Source organism: Kalmanozyma brasiliensis (genome assembly GCF_000497045.1).
Source record: "Kalmanozyma brasiliensis GHG001 unplaced genomic scaffold PSEUBRA_SCAF2, whole genome shotgun sequence".
NCBI classification, from domain to species: domain Eukaryota; kingdom Fungi; phylum Basidiomycota; class Ustilaginomycetes; order Ustilaginales; genus Kalmanozyma; species Kalmanozyma brasiliensis.
The window spans coordinates 821859-839758 of record NW_015961959.1 but is presented as its reverse complement, the minus strand read 5'-3'; the positions used below and the strand labels follow the sequence as shown (position 1 = coordinate 839758).

Genomic DNA, 17900 nt, shown 5'->3' with positions numbered 1-17900 from the left:
GTGTTGGACAGGAAGCGGATTACCAAAGTGGAGGAAAGAAGAAAACTGCGGAAGTCGGAGCAGAGAAGGCGACTTCTCGTTGAAGGACCCTGCGCGAAGTTTCAAGTGTTCCTCACCCTCTCCCGCAACCAACACAGGTCCAACATGGCGACCCCTTCGAGCAGCAGCAGCCTACTGGACGGCTTCAAGCTGGCAAGGGTGCTCGATCAGGATCCTAAGCTCAAGTCTGCAAACCTGCTTGGAGAGTTCCGAATCGCCGCTGACGATGGCACCTCGAACACCGAACAAGCGATCCTCATTGTAGAGAAGACACACTTCTCAGAAAGCTTCTACGAGCAGCTCGAGGGCCCCAGCAATGCCATCTTCTCCACCCTCTCCGATCTCGGCCAGAACGACATCTACACATGGATCTTGGCATGGTTTCAGCGACCTGACCCAGCTCAGGCTACAACCACCGACCCGGACGTCAAGATCACACTGATTCGACCGGCGACGCAGACGCACATCGACAAGTACTCTGCACAGCGCAAGATCATGGTCTACGAGACACCCGAGATGTACCGAGAAAAGGTCTTGCCCTGGATCGAGTCATTTCCGCCCTCACGCATTCAGTGGGTGTACAACATTCTCGAACACAAGAAGGAGGCGGACAGCATCCTGTACGAGGATCCGGATCCGAAGAAAGGGTTTATCATCGTACCAGATCTCAAGTGGGATCAGAAGACGACGTCGAGTCTCTACATACAGGCGATCGTACACAATAGAGAGCTGAGGAGTATCAGGGATCTGACGAAGGAGCATGTGGAGATGCTAGAGGGTATCAAGGCGGAAGCGAGTAGAGTGGCGTACGAAAAGTTTGGGCTGACAGGGAGGGATGGAGGGGCGGAAGGTAATGTGCGGTGCTTCTTGCACTACCAGCCGAGCTACTATCATCTGCACGTACATATCCTTGCCTCGAGCTTCACGTCGCATCCCGGAGCCGTGGTTGGTCAAGCACATCTGCTGGACGACGTGATTGATCTGCTCAAGCTCGGCGTCGACATGAAGCAGCGTACATTCGGGTTTGCTCTCGGCAGCAACAGCAAGCTGTGGTCCGTGTTGTATCCTAGCAGCTAAACAGACCAGCGCTATCACAAACCTGTTCGAAGCATGCGGTTCAGCTTTGGCGTAGTCTGAAGCTCGGAAATCGGAGGCTTGAAAGTCCTCCACATCGCAGTGTCGTGTGTCGGTTTTTCTGTAGATCTGCAACTGCGAAGAATTTTGAGCTTGGTGACGACTGAGCACAGGAAGAAAGGATCAAGACCCTCGAACCGTCACATATCTAACCAATCGTTCCCTCCACCAGCTTCGACGTCTCAGACACAGCAGAAGCCGCCAGTCATAGAATCATGGTCGAGTCAACACACCTATACGATGTGCTCGGCGTGGCACCCGATGCCTCGTCGGCCGACATCAAGAAGGCTTACCGCAAGCAATCCCTGGCGAATCATCCGGACAAGAACCCAGAGATCGATCCCGCAGTAGCCAACGAGAAGTTCGCCGAGATCAACCATGCATATGAGACCCTCTCCGATCCGGACTCGAGAGCGGCTTACGATAGATACGGCGACGATGGCCCAGGTGGGCCAGGAGGCCCTGGCGGGATGCCACCAGACATGGACGACTTCCTCGCGAGCATGTTTGGCGGCGGCATGGGCATGGGCGGTATGAGTGGGATGGGCGGCATGCCTCGTGGGCGTCGACCTCGTCGAACAAAGGGCGAAGATGCAGTCATCGAGTATGCTGTGACCCTGGCTGACCTGTACAAGGGCAAGACGGCACATTTCAACCTTACCAAAAACGTCATCTGCACCCAGTGCCAGGGGTCGGGTGCCAAACCAGGGCTCAGCGAGAAGGAGTGCGTCACGTGCTCCGGCAAAGGCTCTGTCCTGCAACAACGCAGTATGGGCAATGGCATGATCTCGCAGTCGTACGTCGAGTGCGCAGACTGCCGCGGCGAGGGCAAGAAGGTCCGCGACAAGGACCGATGCAAGAAGTGCAAGGGCGACAAGACCACCAAGGCAAAGGCGAAGCTCGACGTCGAGATTGAGAAGGGCATGATCGATGGGCAACGGATCGTCTTCAAGGAGGCTGCAGACCAGGAGCCAGGTGTCAAGGCAGGAGATATCCTGATCGAGCTCAAGATGCAAAAGGACGATGCGTTCGAGGTCAAGGGTCTGGATCTTCTGACGACCGTCCGATTGACACTGGTGGAAGCATTGCTCGGCTTCTCAAGGACAGTCTTGACACACCTGGACGGCAGACATATCAAAGTGACTCGCTCAAAGATCACTCGACCGGGCGACGTAGAGGTGATCAAGGGCGAGGGCATGCCCCAGTACCGCGATCGCAACCAGACCAAGGGAGATCTGTATATCCGATGGGAGGTCGACTTTCCTACCGATGCACAGCTCGGAGCAGATCCGGCTGTCAGGCAAGCGCTTCAGAACGCATTGCCACCACCAAGACCCGACCTCGAGACATCATCCGAAACAATCGAGGACCAGGTCGAGCCCTCCTCAGCTAAGATCGAGCAGTTTGGCAGCAATCGCGCGCGCATCCCCGGCCAAGGGCATATGGACGACGACGGATGGGAGGACTATGACGATATGGGAGGACAAGGACCTGGAATGCAGTGCGCACCTCAATAGAGAGAACTTCGAACGACAACACCATCACTCAGCAACATGTACTAGTACGACCGTGGAATCGCAACCACAATTAGAGGCAATCAGGCCGGATCATCGTGAACGTGTTCCGCTATTCTACAAACGACCCATCTTGCCAGAACCAATTTCGAGCCCAATCGCAAGATGCGCTAGTCGAGCATCAACAGCATAGCCTTTCGCTTGGAAGTCCTTCAGACTCTTGTAGAGGCCTTTCACGGGCACCAGATACTTCTCGATGAACTCTCCCTCCTCGGGCTTGGCCACCGGCTCGGGCGCATCGTCCTTCAACTCGATGTTGACCACCACCATCTTCATATTCGCACCGGTCAGTCCTGGGTCATTGAACATCGTTGGCGATGTCTCCTCGATCTTGACCTTGCCACCTTCCTTGTCCGTCCCATACCCTGTTTCCTCTTCGAGCTCTCGCAGCGCTGCCCTGTTCGTCCCTTCGTCACCTTCCTCGCCCTCGTCGATCAGCCCGGCAGGCATCTCGATGCAACTCTTGCCGACAGGCGGTCGGTATTGCGAGATGAGCAGGATGTGCGGCTCGGACGACGGGCGGTGGATGATGGTCATGATGGCAACGGCGTCTACGTCACCCTTGCGGGTCTTGCGGTCGGCGGACTCCCACTTGCGCTGCTTGCCAGAGGGGTCCACCCACTCGATAGCGCGCAGGCCCACCCATTTGGCATCCGAGTCCTCGAGTGGGATCGTCTTGAGCACTTTGGCGGACTGTGACGACATGGTGGAGGCGGAGATGGTTTTGGTCTGACGCAGGAGGGGTGCTGTAGAGAAGTGTGCAGGAGGCGCTGATGATGCTGTCCTGGAGAAACGGAGCGCTGTGGTCGCAAGCGTGGGCAGTCGAGCAAGAGTCGAGATGCTCCTTGCCGTCATGTGTGGTGGTCTAGAAGCGGGTGGGTGGAGTGGTCGTGTGCGCTAATGTCGAGGTGAATGATGACGTGAGTTGGCTCGTACAAGTCGCCGTTGTCCTGTGCGTTCCTTCTCCACAAAGCTCGCTGGAGAAGGCCGTCCAGCTTTTCAACCTAACAATCATAGACAAATTTTTAGCACTCTTCACCTTCAACCGACTATCAAACCCTTTCTTCCAAGTCGACCACATACCACCAAACATCCTTGCCGTATTGACAAGACGCCCAGCATGTTGTCATATATCGGGCTACAAGTGAAGCTCACCCTGCACTCACAACCAGGCTCGACGCTTCAAGCCAAGATCCTATCCATCGACCAGGCAACCAACACGCTCACGGTTCAGAAGCAAGATGGGTCGCAGACCGTGCTCAAACGAACCGACATTGCGGATCTCGCTGCTTGCAAGTCCGCAGAGACAACATCAAATGGAACCGCAGACTCGAGCAGCTCTGCTCGCTCGCATACAGCAACGCCGGTGACTTCGCAGGGCAAGCAGAAGAAACCGCAAGAGTCGGCCGCCCAACCCGCTGCTGCGCCATACGTCGATCCTGCCATCGTCTCTCACAGCCAACCGAACACAGCCCCCAGCAGCGCAGGCTCGCACGCTACATCTCTGCTGGCTTCTCTGCAAGCATCCGACCCTGCAGCATCCCGCTCCTCCACGCCCTCCCGCTCGCCGCGCCCGAAACCCGCCTCCGCCTCAGCCCCCTCCAAATCAGCTAAAAAGAAGCAACCCATTGCGCGCAGCGACAGCCCCGCTCTCTCCGAAGAATTCGACTTCAGCGCCGGCCTAGCGGCCTTCGACAAGAAGAAGATTTGGGACGACATCCGAGCGTCGGACCACACAGACCCTGCCTCGCTGCTCGTCTCGCACAACCGCATCGCTAATGGGCCCGTCGAGCTGGTGCGCGGACCGAACGGGGTCGGTCCGGCAAACAGCGTGTCGACACCGGAGAGGGGAAGGAGCGCGAAGGATGGGCAGCAGAAGTTGAGGATCAATGAGATGGTTTGCAGTCCGTCGCCTGAGCGCGTGCCTTCGCCACCTGCTGCATCGACAGCAAGGGCTGAAGTGTCGGTTGGAGGGAGTGCGGAGACAGGCAAGCCGACGTACGAGCAGCTGGAGGAGCGAGTAAGAAAGCTGGAGGCGGAGCTGGCATTGGCAAGACGACGAAACGTGCTGTTGGAGGAGCTGGCTGGCTTGGGACTCGGTGTTCACGCTCGTGGGGATGCAAGCGCCGACTACACTACAGCTCCTGCGACGTCTTCATCCGCTCGAGCTGACACCAACGCGTCGGCCGCTCAACAGAAATCCGGACCAGCCGATCCCGTCGCAGACACCGAACAGCATCTCTCTGCACTATCAATCCTGGACCCACCCAAGTCCGACCCTTCCGCCCTGTCCAACGCCCTCGCAGCCGCCGGCTTCGCCATCTCGACCAGCAACCCCACCTCAGGCGCAATGACGCCCACATCCGTAGCCCCCACGGAGCCCGATCACGACCCTCTCTTCGGGCACATCCTCTCTCCACCCATTCTCACGCTCCTCTTCCCCACGGCCGCGCTCCAGCACTCGGCCCTCGCGCGGATGGAAGCCTTCTACGAATCCTCCTCGACCTCCAAAGCCTATCTTTCGCTGCAGCAAGCGGCGGACGAGCGCATCTGTCGCAACTACCAGGGGTTCAACTTGCCCCTTTCTGCCGTGCGGGAGTGGTTGGAGGCGATGCATGAATCTACCTCCTCCAGTGACCTTCCTCGATGGTGGGCAGAGCACTGTTCGGGCGAAGAGAACGACCTGCTCGACTTGCTCGTGACGCACAACGCCATAGCGGTGAACGAAGGCGCTGTCTCCCGTTCGGGTGAAGGAGGGGAGGTGAGCTACCTCATCTCGTGCGTCGCAAGCCAAGCCCATTCCACACTACCACACGAACTCCTGCACGCACTGTACTTCCTCTCCCCTACATACCGCTCGGAAGTCGACACGCAGTACGACTCGCTCTCTCCGCAAAATAGGAAGGTGATAGAGACGGATTTGGGGTTGAGGAAGTACGCACCCGAGGTGTGGAGGGACGAATTCCAGGCGTACCTCGCGGAAGGATTGGGCAGCGAGAAGGAGTTCGGTAACAAACCCGCTGCGGAGTGCAAGGTGATCGCAGAGCAGCTAAGAGCACAAGTGAAAGGGGAGTGGTCGCGATTGGGATTGGATGTGGGGGCGCAGGAGGCAAAGTGGGAGGAGGTCAAGTGGCAGACACTCGATCGGTACGCCGCTGTGCAGAAGGCGGATAAGAAGGCAAAGGCCGGCGTGGCGGGCAAGGGCAAGGGTGGGAAGAAGAAGAAGTGACCCCACTCGCACTGTCGATACACGGAGATGGACGATTGTATTTCAGAAGATGGAATGCAGTTCATACACACTTTTGCTCGGCCGCAAGAGCGAAGAATTCCCCTCGCTGATGGAGGAGCTCTTCGGGGCTGCCGGATTCGATCGCCCGACCAGCGGACATGCAGATGATCTGGTCGAAATCGATGATCGTCGCGATCCGGTGGGCGACAGCGATGACGGTGCAGTCGGCGAATTGGGTCTTGAGGATGCTCTGCACGGCAGCGTCCGTCTCGACGTCCATGGCGCTGGTGGCCTCGTCCAGGACGAGGATCTTGCGCTTGCGGAGCAGCGCGCGAGCCAAAGAGAGGAGCTGCTTCTGACCGGAACTGATGAAAGATTCGCCGGTTAGCAGCATCTCGTCCAGCTTGTTCTCCTGCTTGTTGACGAACTCGGCCAGGTGACACTTGTGCAGGGCGTCCCAGAGTTGATCCTCCGTGCAGACGCCTTCGGGGTCGAGATTCTCACGGATAGTAGCGGCAAGCACCAGCGGATTTTGCGGGACGATGGTCATCTGCGAGCGGAGCTGGCGGGCTGGGATGTCGGCGATGCTCTTGCCATCGATCTTGATGGTACCGCTACGCATGTCGATCATGCGGAACAGCGCCAGAAGCGTCGTTGATTTGCCGGAGCCGGATCGACCCACGAGCCCGAGCCGCTTGCCGGCAGGAAGGTTGAAGCTGAGCTCCTTGACGGCAGGCTCGAGCTCGGCGGAGTACGACACCGTCACGGCATCAAATTCGATGTCGCCTCGAATCGCAGCTGCATCTGTTGCTTCGCTGCTGTTGCTTCCTTTGCCGTCCTGCTTCGCAGCCGCAGCTGCAGCATCGCGCTCAGGCTCCAGCTCGCAGAATTCGCGAACGCGTTCCAGAGCCACGCCAGCAATTTCGACCTCGGTGAAGCTGATGACGGTGTGGTTGAGCAGCAGTCCGATCTCAGTTGCCTGTACCAAGGCCACACCGAGCAAACCGGCTCGCGAAGAATGGCGAAGTACAACAACCAGCAGGACCAGCGTGACGTTGATGATCGTGGTCAGCGCGAGGAGCCAGGTCTGAAGCCATCTGCGGACGACAAACAGATGGTAGTAGGGCGTTTGCGAGATGTCCAAGGATTGAGTGTTGAGCTCCAGAAGCCACGCCTCACGCTTGAGTCCTCGCACTGTGGCTAGACCTGCCGGCGACGAGGTCTCGGAGAAGAGGGAATAGAGCGGGCTCTTTGCTGCCATCTCGAGACGACGCAATTGTCGTGACGACGGAATGTAGAGCCTCTGCATGCCCCAGGCGATGGCGATCAGTCCTACGGCGAGAGCAGCCAGATAAGGGGCCGGGATGATCATAGCGATCAGAGCACCGAGCAGAGCAAAGACGATTCCCACCGTGTTCGTTAGCGAGTTGATAAAATTTTGATCGAGGTTGAACAGATCCTGCGAAAAGCGGTTGGTGATCTGACCCGCACTCCATTTGTGGAAGAAGGCGATCGGCGCTGATAGGACGCCCCGAAGCTGAGCACTGTGCAGACGGTTACCTGCCGAGATGGCACAGTTGACACTGACAATCCAGAAGCCGATCGTGAGGAAAATGGCGTTCAACGGCATGAGGCCACAAAGACCAGCGAGCCAGCTACCCCAGTCGCGGAAACGGTGTCGCTGTTGAGCCTCGGCCCACGCTTGAAGATAGTATGAAGGAGCCAGGGCGGCGCCGGCACACAGGAGGAAAAAAGTGAAGGATACGGCCACCTTGCCGAGACCGGCAGCTTTGAACCACATGTAGTACACCTTGAAGCCGACGGTTCCAGTCATGACGGCTTCTTGTTTTTCGGGTGCTCCTGTCTTGACTGCTTTGTCTTTGGCCTGATCCTTGGATGGCATCGCCCGTTGCGAGTCAAGACTGGCGCGCGAGATCGCATCCTTGCCCTTCATTGACAGGTCCTCGTATCGACCTTGCTCGGCGATGTGCCCGTCATCGATTCGAATGACGAATTGAGCATGATGCAGAAGGTGAACTGCGTTGGTCGCCATGACGACAGTCTTACCCTTCAACAAGCCTGCCGGACCCATCAGAGAACGCCACATGTGTGCAGCGCATTCGGCGTCTAAGGCACTGGTGATGTCGTCGAAAACGAAAGCTTCAGCATCACTGTAGACGGCTCGCGCTACAGCGACGCGCTGTCGTTGGCCTCCGCTGAGTGCGCTGGCGGTGGTAGCATCACCCTCTTGCAAGCTGTCGATGTCTTCGGTGAGAGCGCATGCTCGAAGAGCGGTGAGGTATCGTTCTTCATCGTACTCGCCGGTAGCGAAGATGACGTTTTCGCGAATGGTACGCTTCTCCTGAAGCCAAACGTCTTGGCTGACATAGGCAACACGGTCTGCAAGGAGCGGCAACTGCTGATGCCCGGCAAGTACGTCCGATTCGCCGAGGATGGCTTGCAGGAGGGTTGATTTTCCGTGTCCGAGACGGCCGCAGATCATGGTCAGAGAGCCAGCCGGAATCTCAAGGCTGACATTGCTGAGCACCACCTTGTCGGCCCAACCGAGATCTGCATTGAAAAACTTGGCAGCGTAGCCTGCCGAGGAGCTTTCTGAGTCGCTTACCGCAGCACTAGCTGCGGTGGCAGCGACGCCAGCATCCACGGCACCTTGAATTTCAGGTCTGTCTTCGGCATCAAGGAAGTCTTGAATCCTCTTCATGCTTGACCATGCTTGCAAGCAAAAAGAAAACTGTTGTCCGATCGCCAAGAGAGGCGCTTGTAGGATACCAAAGATCGTGAGAGTTGTGAAGACCGTGTTGAGGTTGAAGCGGTTGGAGCCACTGAGCCTGTCGACGACAATCAGGGTGACGAAGGTACTCAAACCCAGAATCTCGACGGTGGCGTTCGTGTACACGACGACGCCCGTCAGTTGCTTCATCATACTGGCACGCTTGACCAGCTCCTCGGCACGGGTCTTACAGACTTTGGCGTGCAAGATGTCCTCGTAGGCGGAGAATTTTACGCCCTTGATATCGGACGTGATGCTGTTTGTGAGGTTGACGCGCTTATCGGTCAGAGCGCTCCATGCGCCCTGCTTCGTTCCCATTCCACGACTCGCCACCGGCGTCATGAGCAAGCAGGCGAGCACAGAGATCATCGGAGCGAAGAAGACGAGGCCGAGTTGAGTGTAGAGGAGGTAGACACCGACGGCGATGGTGATGGCGCCACTCCACAGCGAATGGATCACATCGATGGCCTTGACGACACGCTCGCTGTCAACGCTCATGAGGTTTGCTGCTTTGCCACCGCCACTGGTCCGCGCAGTCCGCACATGGAGCCCGAGACCCTTGCGAAAGATAGCCTCGACGTACGCTCCTCTGATCCGCACTTGAAGCTGCGAACTTGCGTACCAGTATTGGCCTGTGGCCAACGTCTGGCCAAGGTAGACAAAGGCGTAGGCACCGACGAGACCCCAGCCGTAGACGACCGGCTGAGCGATTGCAGAGTCGCCCTTGTTGGCATCAGAGTACGATTGCACGAAGGCAAGTGTGGTCGAGACCAGCAAGGGCTGAGCAAGTTCGGCTGCGGTCAGCAGCAGCTTCCAGGGCACCGGGAGTAGCGCCGCAAGCGGAAACGCGCGTAGAGTCGCCCACACTAGACTACGGTTGGCGCTCCTCTTCGGGAAAGGTCTGTTGTCGTAAAGCGGAGGTGGACTCGTTGACGAATCGAGAGCATGGGAGTGCTGCGATGGGAGCTTTTCGAGAGGGTAAGCTTCGCTGCTGGATCGTGATACTTTGTGCTTGAGGTCCATGCCGGCGTCGGACCGATCCTCGTCGCTTGTGCTGTCATTCTGCTTCTCGACGGGCACACCAGACCAGCTCGCAATGAAGCTGTTGGCGAGAGAGCGTCCATAGAATTCAGGCTTGAGCGAATCGAGATCCTCCAGCTCGAGAGGCTTGCGGAAACCTTTCCACAGCAGAGGAAAGACCCAGAGGAAGAGGAGGCGCGAAAAGAAGCTGGCGCGCGATTCGTGAGTCGAGTTGACGTCGATGCTGCGGATGCCCTTGGCGTTTTCAACAGTGAGCATCAAGGCCTTGCAGGCAAAGCTGAGCACGTAGATGTAGAAGAAGGACGAGTGACGGATAGCGGAAACAGCGTTGAAGGTTCGTATGCGGCAGGCTTCGAAGAGCAGAGTGAGGAGCAGCCAGAGCGGCAGGACCATACTTCCACCGCGCGTCTTTCTCCGTTCTGCAACGGAAAGCGGGACGGCCAGCACCGAGGCTAGGAATGGAACGACTACGCTAGGCATTCCCGTTCGGTCGTCCATGGCATGGCGAAGGGCGCGAGAAGAGGGTGCGGCCAAGAGGGCGACAAGCACGAGGCTGAGCACAGCATTGCTGACGTACGCTGCGGCTCCAAAGAGGCTGATTGGATCCGAGTGAGGTGCGCATGACCGCAAGAGCGAAAGGTGAGGTTGTGCGGAGGCCGTCGGAATGTCGGGCTTGTTGCGGATGCGCACGAGTCGTGCGATGGTGAGTACGATGGCGATGCAGGATGGCAGGATGACGAAGATGCTGTTGGAGAACGCGATGGTGAAGTCGAAGAAGCGGCAGTCTGAGACTGGTGTGAAGACACCATCGTTGCAGGCGGCCATCTTAGTATAGCTAGGACGAAGACGACGATGCCTTGCTGCGTGGGGCCAACCTCGATCTGGAATGAAGGAATCGCGTTCTTATAAATAGACCACCCAACGGTGGTAATTGAGAATCTCTGGCGGGCAAGAGGTGGTGTGGGGGAATCAAGACGGGATAGTGGACAGGCTTGCCCCAAGCCAGCTACCAGAGGATGTCAACGATAGCAAAGAAGGAGCGTGGCTGAGTGTCTTGAAGAATGCTCAGCCTCGATTGAGCTTTAGCGGGTCGGGGTGTGAATCGCGCATAGCTCTATCACGTCTGTGATCCAACGGAAAGTGTCACTTTCTAAGGTGCAGACCACGCCCACGCCGACAAGCAGGGACGATACCTCGGCAAACGAGATAGCTGGCGGCGAGATAACGCGGCAAGGAGTGCAGTGCACCTCGTGTCTTGTGCACCCCTTGCTCAGGAACCAGGGTTTTGCTTGTGGACCGACATCGGAACAGGGTCTTCCGCAAAATAAAAAGTAGCTTTCCCGCGCCTTCTGACAGCTTGGATACTGAACTTTGAACTGCATACCCCGAACATCAGCGAACCACATTCGGCTCAGCCCGGTGGCTTGCATCCTATCCGAGCAGGGGGAATGTCCGCGGACCGACGACTCGTGTCGAGGTTGCACGATGCAGACGTCTTGGCATTCCATCCCTGCAGATGAATAGGCTTCCGATCGTGAAACTGCCGCCCGCCGGATTTCCCGAGGGATCTGAACCTACCCGTCACAGAGCTCTTGCTCCGACAGGCCAGCGAGCAGCTCACAGATGAAATCGTCCACACGAATCGGATTCCTATGCATCTGTCTTCATGACGGTTTCATTACCAATTATCGACAAGCCGGGCAACGGTGAAAAGAGAAGTGGAGAAGATACAGCTACAACAAATACAGCAGAAGGCGAATGGTTCGGTTTCGGCACGGAACGCGCTATCGGTGACCGTAGCTTAAGTTGGGCAGCTGTGGTGGACCAGGGCGTCCGGAGTAGGGCTGTTGGTTTGCATTGTTGTATGGTGCTGCAGCATAGCCACCAGGCACACCGGGAGGGCCATACGCATTGTTGTCGTACGAAGGACGGCTGTAGGCGGGCGCTGCCTTTCGCTCGTCAGCGAACGGATCCGAGAAGGCCGTTTGAGACATGCCGTATCTAGCTTCAATGTCGGCCAGTGGGTTGGCACCTCGTCGATCGTATGCAGGCATCTGTGGTGCTTGTGCTGGAGCTTTTGGTGGTGCAACGTACTTGCCGTCACCGCCGTCGCCGTACCTTGCCGATTCTTTCATCTCGTCGTAGACGTCGTCGTCATCCAAATCGTCGATGGGCTCAAAAGCCGAGTCCTCCCTGGGGTGCACGAAAGGCGGAATGCGGGGTCCGTTCTTGCGTTCCAGCTTCCACTGACGAAGGAAGAGCAGCAACGAGAGGCCCCACGAGATCCACAGAAACCAGCAAAAGGCGGCCTCGGCACGCTTGGTGCGACACCAGCCATCGAGCTTCTCGACAAATTCGGTGCGGTCCTTGCCAGCTGCGTTCGGGTCCTTGGAAGGGTCCTTGCAGCCCGGTGAAATGTAGGCCGAGATGGTCTGCGTCGTGGCGAGAATGATGAGCAAAAAGGCAAATGCGCCGTTGCTGACCAGACCCACCCGTGCTTCAGACAAGGCGCTGGTGAGGCCCTTCATCTTCTTATGTCCTGATCGTTCGCAGATGATGGGCACCACGAGGAAGACAGTCGATGCGAAGAAGCTGGCTGCAGCAAGGAAGAGGAGCAGGCCCGTGAGACCAGAGGGACCGCCCACCCATTTGGCCTGGAAAGCAGCCATCCAGATGGCGATGAGGAGCGTCACCAGAGCGAAAAAGGTCTGGAACGCACGAAGGAAGAGGTTGACCTTGGCAACACGCTGATCCGGGGCGTTCATCGTGGCGGGTCGGGTGGCGGGAGCATTGCCGATGCCTTGACTATACGCTGCAGGTGGCTTGGGCTGGTCTGCTTTGCCCGAGTCGAGCTTGCCCCAGACTTTCTTGATCGACATGAAGTCGGGCATGGTAGCGATCTTGAGCTCTTCTTAGCTTCGAGAGAGCAGGGGGTGGTGTACAGCGTCAGGGTAACCGGACACAGCGAGTCTCGCACTGGCGTAAGATTCGTTAGAGATGTGTGGTCGTCGTTCAGCTGTCTTCAGGTGATGGCTGGGCCAGTCGTAGTAGGAAACAAGCGAAGTCGTAAGGGAATCGTGATAGGATGACGGCGGCGATGGGAGCAGGGATGAAGGTGGGAGAAAGTGATGAAGAGATCTTGGAGTTCATGCATCTATCTGCACAGCAAGCTCCACCGTCTTGCTGCGTGTGATCTCGGCGTCCTCGATCCAAGAAGCAGATTCTATTCAAGCGCAGCCCCGGATGAGGAGGGCAAACGAGGAGGCCAGACCTCTCTTTAGATGTTGATTCCGTTCAGCACGATCCGAAATTAAGACTGCGCAGCACGGTGTCTCACACGCAGCCCCTGACTCAAATTTGCTCCTGAAGAGCGAGCGCGTGCCGTGTGACGTGTGTGACAGAAAAGACCAACACTTTGGCCAAAAGTCAAGATGTTAGCTTCGCGGCCAGACACACTTCTAAATTTTTGCCAGGGGTCACCCCGAGTTCCGCCTAAAGCTTGTCTGACCTCATATCCTCAGCTTTCGAAGTCAGGGTCTCCTCCTTGTCAGCATCGAGCTCGTCAGTAGCCCAACGATTCAGCCGCTATGCATCCAGTAAGTTGTAGACTACGGCACAGAAATGTTCTGATATGCCCCTGCCAGAAAGTATGCGAAGAATGTCGAGCTGATCAACCCTTCTTGGTCCCACACTGTCGTAACTGCAGCATCTGGTCGGCGAGAGCAAGTTGCAACGTAAGTACCTTGCATGTTGTCGGAAGACGAGACGGCGGCTGGCAACTCACTCACATCGCGCTTGAATTCTCTGACTGTCCACCTACCTGCACTATAGACTGCGCGCATCTCATTCAAGCTCTCAATGAGTGCCATGCCAAGGGAATGTGGCACAAGATCACAGGCGGCTGCAACGGCATCAAGCATGACCTCAACATGTGTCTTCGGCAGGAGGTAAGCCACATCTCTCGACAGCGTTACCTTTCCATCCTCCCCTTCTTCTGACACCCTTACCCTCTATCCGCAGCGAGTCGAACGGCAGGCAAACCACGTGAAAGAGTCAAGAGAGGGCCGCAGGAAGACCGAGCAAATATGGAAGCAGATTGACGAAGAGTCGTAAATCTCGCTCCCGACACAGTCATCGTCACAAGGCACGCATTGTACAACATCACGCATCTCAATCTGTAGCAGTACTCGTCACGGGCCGAGTGGTTCCATATCGCATCTTGCATTCGAGGAGTTTAGGTCTACGTGTATGGACAGAGGCACCAAGAGCGAGATCAACGAATCGGACCACCCATAGCAGGATCCAGCGCCGAGCGTCCACCACCTTCCTCCAGCGCAAAAGGCTTGAGATCATCTAAAGACACGACATCCAACGCTCGCTGATGTGTAGCCTCCAGCTTGACCTTTGGCACGCCTTCCTTGGGCAGCTCTCCGCGCTTGAACGCGTCCAGGCTCTGCTTCCACCTTGACACACAAAGGCACCACGAGCAGCCTTGTGAGAGGATCGGTCGTAGATCGTTGCCCTTCGAAGCGGAATAGTCGAGCCACTTCTGCGAGACCACCGCCGCTACCGTGTGCGAGCCGCCGTCAGCGGGACCTGTGTTGCAAAACTGCGGGCAAAGGCAGGTAGATAGGTGGGATTATAGTCAGCATCGTCACTTTGGACCATGTTCACCTTACCACGCTGACCACTTACGCCATCTCTGTAGAAGCCCGTCATGGGGTCCGTGCCGCACTGCGTCAAGGGGCGACCAAACACGTTGAGAGGGCGCTCCATCTTGAACGGGTTATCAACCGATGAGCCCCACCCAGCTGAGCCGCCACTGCCACCGCTTCCTCTGCGGTCCGAAGCGAAGCTTGCGTTGCGCGACGTGATGCCGTTGTTGACAGCTCCTTTCGCGGCTGCTGCTTTGTGATGTGTAAACCTGATCGCCGTGGTTCCCTGAACAAGACTTGCACTGGCAGCGAGAAGCAGGAGCGAAAAAGACCTTGCTGTCGCTCGTTTCGAGATGCGTCGTGTAGGAGAAGAATATGCGATCGTCGCCAACATGAGCGTGAGCCAAAGACGACGGTTTGTCACGGAGATGCTGAAGAGTGGTACAACAATAGGCAAAAGTGGATCGGCGTCAGCGGCAACATGACGTGGTGGCTCCGCACCCTGAGAAATCGCGCTCCCCAAAGCCACGCAGAGCATTGTTTAGTCAAATCTCGCTCATGCTCGCTTACGGGTTTCAGAAAAGTCAACGCCCCCGGCTGAGCGAGACCCCGTCGAACAGAAAACCTGACGACTTCCTTACTCATGCTCGCCCGCTGCACGAAGTTCAAAGCCCGTCATCACCTCAATTTGGCTCGAGATGACATGTGGAGGCAAAGCTGAGAGTTGCTGCAATATAAACGCGTTTGCCGCATAGTTAATCCGTCAGGCAAGATGGCCGAGTGGTCTAAGGCGCTGTGTTCAGGAACAAGTTCTACAGGAGAATTCATCTCCATCGCAGTCTTCGGGCGTGGGTTCGAATCCCACTCTTGTCACCATTCTTTTTGCGTCCACAATTTCGTGCTTCACTTTTGGGAGTAGCTTTTTGCAATCAAAGAGACCGACATCACTCATGATGGAAAAGGTGTGCAGAGGTATCATCTTTGGGTAGCATCAACTCCTCATGCTCTCTCACCGCTTTTGGGGGTTGGACATACACATGATGACAGAGTAGGAATACGATTACTTCGATGGCTTCTAAGCCCAAGCACCACCTGCACCCCAAGCATCTGAACCGGAGCCAAACGAGTCCGCCGCTCCTGTCTTCCCTGCCTCAGCCGTCTTCGCCACGAATGGCAGACCTGCCTTAGCCTTCTTCTTTCCGCCATCGTCCTGCTCGTTCGCCTTTCGCTTCTTGCCCTTGTCGCCGTCCGATTTGCCCTTCGCCTGTTTGCGCAAGTCAACGATACCGGCCACGCTTGTGTTGACCTTCGGCTTCTCCACCACGTCCTCCTTCTGCGTCTTCTTCTTGACCTGCGTCTTTGCTGCTTGGGCAGGCGCGGCGTCGTCAAACGTGTCGAGCTCTGTTCGGCCTTTGCTCTCTTTCTGTCGAGCCTTCGAGAGTGTGGAAGTGGCATCTTCGAGAACGCCTTCCGCGACTTCCGTGCGACCAGAGGCGATCTTGGCGCGCTTCTTGGAGAGCTCGTAGATGGGCGCCAGTCGCTCTTTCTCAGCTGCTGCATCGACTTCTTCGAAAAAGCCGCGGCTTTTGTCGGTGCTGTCCGTGGTCTTCTTGGTCTCCTTGGACTTGACGGTGTCAGAATCGGAGGTCTTGTTGACCTTCTTACCGGCGCGAGCGCCTCGTTTGTGCTTGGGCTTGGAGCGGTCGTCTTCCTCGGCAGCGTCAGCGGTCTTCTTGGTGTGACCCTTGCTGGTCTTCTGCTTTTCCGGTCTCGTGGTCTTTTGCTGCTTGTCCGATCTGGAGGTGTCCTGCTTCGTCTTCGACGACTTGCCGGGCGCCGCATGTCCTCGACGTAGCGCCCGCATCTCGGCGGCCATCTGCGCAGCCGCTTCGTACCCATCTCCGTCGCCGTCGCCGTCATCGTCGTCACTCTCTGGCTGAGGTTGCGGCCTGCCTCGTCGAAGAGCTCGCATGTCCGCGGCCATCTGAGCAGCTTCATCATCATCCTCTTCTGCTTCGCTGTTGTTCGCCTCGGCATTGCGCTTGCCTCGCGATGCCTTGTCGTTCCTCTTGCCACCTTTACTCTTCCTCCCTTCAGCGTCATCGATCTCGGCCTCGTCTCTGTCAGAAGGCTTGACCCTCGGCTGCAATCGCTCGTTATCGAGCACCCGCAGCGTGGGATGCACCTGGAGAATCCTCTCCTTGTATCCCTCTTCTTCCGCCACACCGTTCCCTTTCAAGAGCAGCTGCGTCAGCCCTTTCCTCCGCAATCTCGGCTGAGACTCCTTCTCGTCCTCCACCTCTACCAGTGTCGACAGCGACACCCAGGTGTCCAACCCGCAATCCTTCAACTCGAGCAGCTCGAGTCCGGGTGCCGTCTTGCCATCCGCACCCTTGCCCCAGTTCTTCACGTGCGCCGGAAGACCGCCGAGCTCCGGATTGTCGTTCAGCCGCACCTCTCGCAGCGCTAGACAGAGCGAGAAATCCGGCAGACTTTCAGCGCCTTTGAGCTGGTTGTGTCCCAAGGAGAGCTTCTTCAGCGCCGGTAGTGAGGCTGGCAAAGACGCGGGAAGCGAGGCAATCTCGTTGTGCGAGAGGATGAGCGAGTTGAGCTCGGGCAGATGCGGGAATGCTTTCGGGAGGCTAGCAATGGCGTTGTTGTTGAGCACTAGCGCCTTCAGGTTGCGCAGCGGGTTGATGGAGGGTGGCAGCGATGTGAGGGCGCAGTGCGAGAGGGTGAGCACGCAGAGCTCCTCGAGCGCTTCCAGTCCGATGCACGCCTCAGAGGTCAGATTGGCATTCGATGAAAGGTTTAGCCAGGTGAGGTTATCGCCAAAGGCACGCGCCTTGCCCTTGTTGGATGCTTTGCTGCGAAAGACGGCTTTTGCCAGCCAGGTCAACGTCTCGAGACCTTTTGGCGAAGATTCTGATGGCTCGATGGACGACAGGTCGAGTCGTTGAAGGTACGGGAACCGAGACAGCGCATCGACGAGGGAGGCAAGGGGAGGCAGTGGGTGCCCAGCCAAGGACAGTGCTGTCTTAGAGCGGACAATTTCTTCCTCATCCTCGTCCTCTTCATCGTCGTCGTCTTCGTCGGTGTTGTCGTTCTGTTCAGCTACCGTTGAAGCTATAGCATCTGACCTTGATGCACCCTGCTTGTTTCCATTTGTATGCGGTATCGGAGTGCGTTCGGAGGGAGTTCTTCCGTGACTGCTTCCTGAAGCAACTGCGTCGTTGCCGGCATGATTGCTCTTGCCGTGAGCACGTTTCTTGTGGAACGCCGAACTGGACCAGGAGGCCGGCCCAGTCGCATAAGATGTCCCTGCTGCAGCAGCTCGATTGCGTTCCGACTTGATCGGACCTCGTGGCTTGCTCGCCGATCCTGTTGCCGTCGGGACCATCTTGTCTCGATGCTAGCTGATGGCAAGGGGAGGGTGC

The 17900-nt window shown here is 57.2% G+C and overlaps 9 protein-coding genes and 1 non-coding gene across 10 annotated transcripts; 5 read left to right on the top strand and 5 right to left on the bottom strand.

The window, feature by feature from the left end:
- Positions 1 to 144: 144 nt before the first annotated feature.
- PSEUBRA_002821 (Scavenger mRNA decapping enzyme DcpS/DCS2) lies at positions 145 to 1116 on the top strand (the record flags this gene model as incomplete). The annotated part of the gene is made up of 1 exon (XM_016437235.1): positions 145 to 1116. One exon carries the CDS (start codon positions 145 to 147, stop codon positions 1114 to 1116), a length of 972 nt encoding a protein of 323 aa, XP_016292711.1.
- A 272-nt stretch (positions 1117 to 1388) lies between these two features.
- On the top strand, positions 1389 to 2690 carry PSEUBRA_002820 (Chaperone DnaJ, C-terminal; the record flags this gene model as incomplete). Its single annotated transcript, XM_016437233.1, has 1 exon — positions 1389 to 2690. The coding sequence occupies one exon, from the start codon at positions 1389 to 1391 to the stop codon at positions 2688 to 2690; it is 1302 nt and encodes a 433-aa protein (XP_016292710.1).
- A 114-nt stretch (positions 2691 to 2804) lies between these two features.
- PSEUBRA_002819 (NUDIX hydrolase domain protein) lies at positions 2805 to 3602 on the bottom strand (the record flags this gene model as incomplete). Its single annotated transcript, XM_016437210.2, has 1 exon — positions 2805 to 3602. One exon carries the CDS (start codon positions 3600 to 3602, stop codon positions 2805 to 2807), a length of 798 nt encoding a protein of 265 aa, XP_016292709.2.
- Positions 3603 to 3867: 265 nt separating this feature from the next.
- Positions 3868 to 5976, top strand: PSEUBRA_002818 (DFDF domain protein; the record flags this gene model as incomplete). The annotated part of the gene is made up of 1 exon (XM_016437218.1): positions 3868 to 5976. The coding sequence occupies one exon, from the start codon at positions 3868 to 3870 to the stop codon at positions 5974 to 5976; it is 2109 nt and encodes a 702-aa protein (XP_016292708.1).
- Positions 5977 to 6037: 61 nt separating this feature from the next.
- PSEUBRA_002817 (ABC transporter-like protein) lies at positions 6038 to 10633 on the bottom strand (the record flags this gene model as incomplete). The annotated part of the gene is made up of 1 exon (XM_059464909.1): positions 6038 to 10633. The coding sequence occupies one exon, from the start codon at positions 10631 to 10633 to the stop codon at positions 6038 to 6040; it is 4596 nt and encodes a 1531-aa protein (XP_059320714.1).
- A 959-nt stretch (positions 10634 to 11592) lies between these two features.
- Positions 11593 to 12699, bottom strand: PSEUBRA_002816 (uncharacterized protein; the record flags this gene model as incomplete). The annotated part of the gene is made up of 1 exon (XM_016437198.1): positions 11593 to 12699. The coding sequence occupies one exon, from the start codon at positions 12697 to 12699 to the stop codon at positions 11593 to 11595; it is 1107 nt and encodes a 368-aa protein (XP_016292706.1).
- A 696-nt stretch (positions 12700 to 13395) lies between these two features.
- PSEUBRA_002815 (Cytochrome c oxidase biogenesis protein Cmc1-like protein) lies at positions 13396 to 13921 on the top strand (the record flags this gene model as incomplete). Its single annotated transcript, XM_016437239.2, has 4 exons — positions 13396 to 13404; positions 13515 to 13542; positions 13640 to 13755; positions 13829 to 13921. 4 exons carry the CDS (start codon positions 13396 to 13398, stop codon positions 13919 to 13921), a joined length of 246 nt encoding a protein of 81 aa, XP_016292705.2.
- A 160-nt stretch (positions 13922 to 14081) lies between these two features.
- On the bottom strand, positions 14082 to 14584 carry PSEUBRA_002814 (Protein of unknown function DUF2237; the record flags this gene model as incomplete). Its single annotated transcript, XM_016437215.2, has 2 exons — positions 14082 to 14417; positions 14504 to 14584. The coding sequence occupies 2 exons, from the start codon at positions 14582 to 14584 to the stop codon at positions 14082 to 14084; spliced, it is 417 nt and encodes a 138-aa protein (XP_016292704.2).
- A 645-nt stretch (positions 14585 to 15229) lies between these two features.
- On the top strand, positions 15230 to 15336 carry PSEUBRA_006465. Its single transcript has 2 exons — positions 15230 to 15267; positions 15297 to 15336. It is a non-coding gene; the product is annotated as a tRNA-Leu (tRNA).
- Positions 15337 to 15538: 202 nt separating this feature from the next.
- PSEUBRA_002813 (Leucine-rich repeat) lies at positions 15539 to 17863 on the bottom strand (the record flags this gene model as incomplete). Its single annotated transcript, XM_016437211.1, has 1 exon — positions 15539 to 17863. The coding sequence occupies one exon, from the start codon at positions 17861 to 17863 to the stop codon at positions 15539 to 15541; it is 2325 nt and encodes a 774-aa protein (XP_016292703.1).
- Between the last annotated feature and the right edge of the window lie 37 nt (positions 17864 to 17900).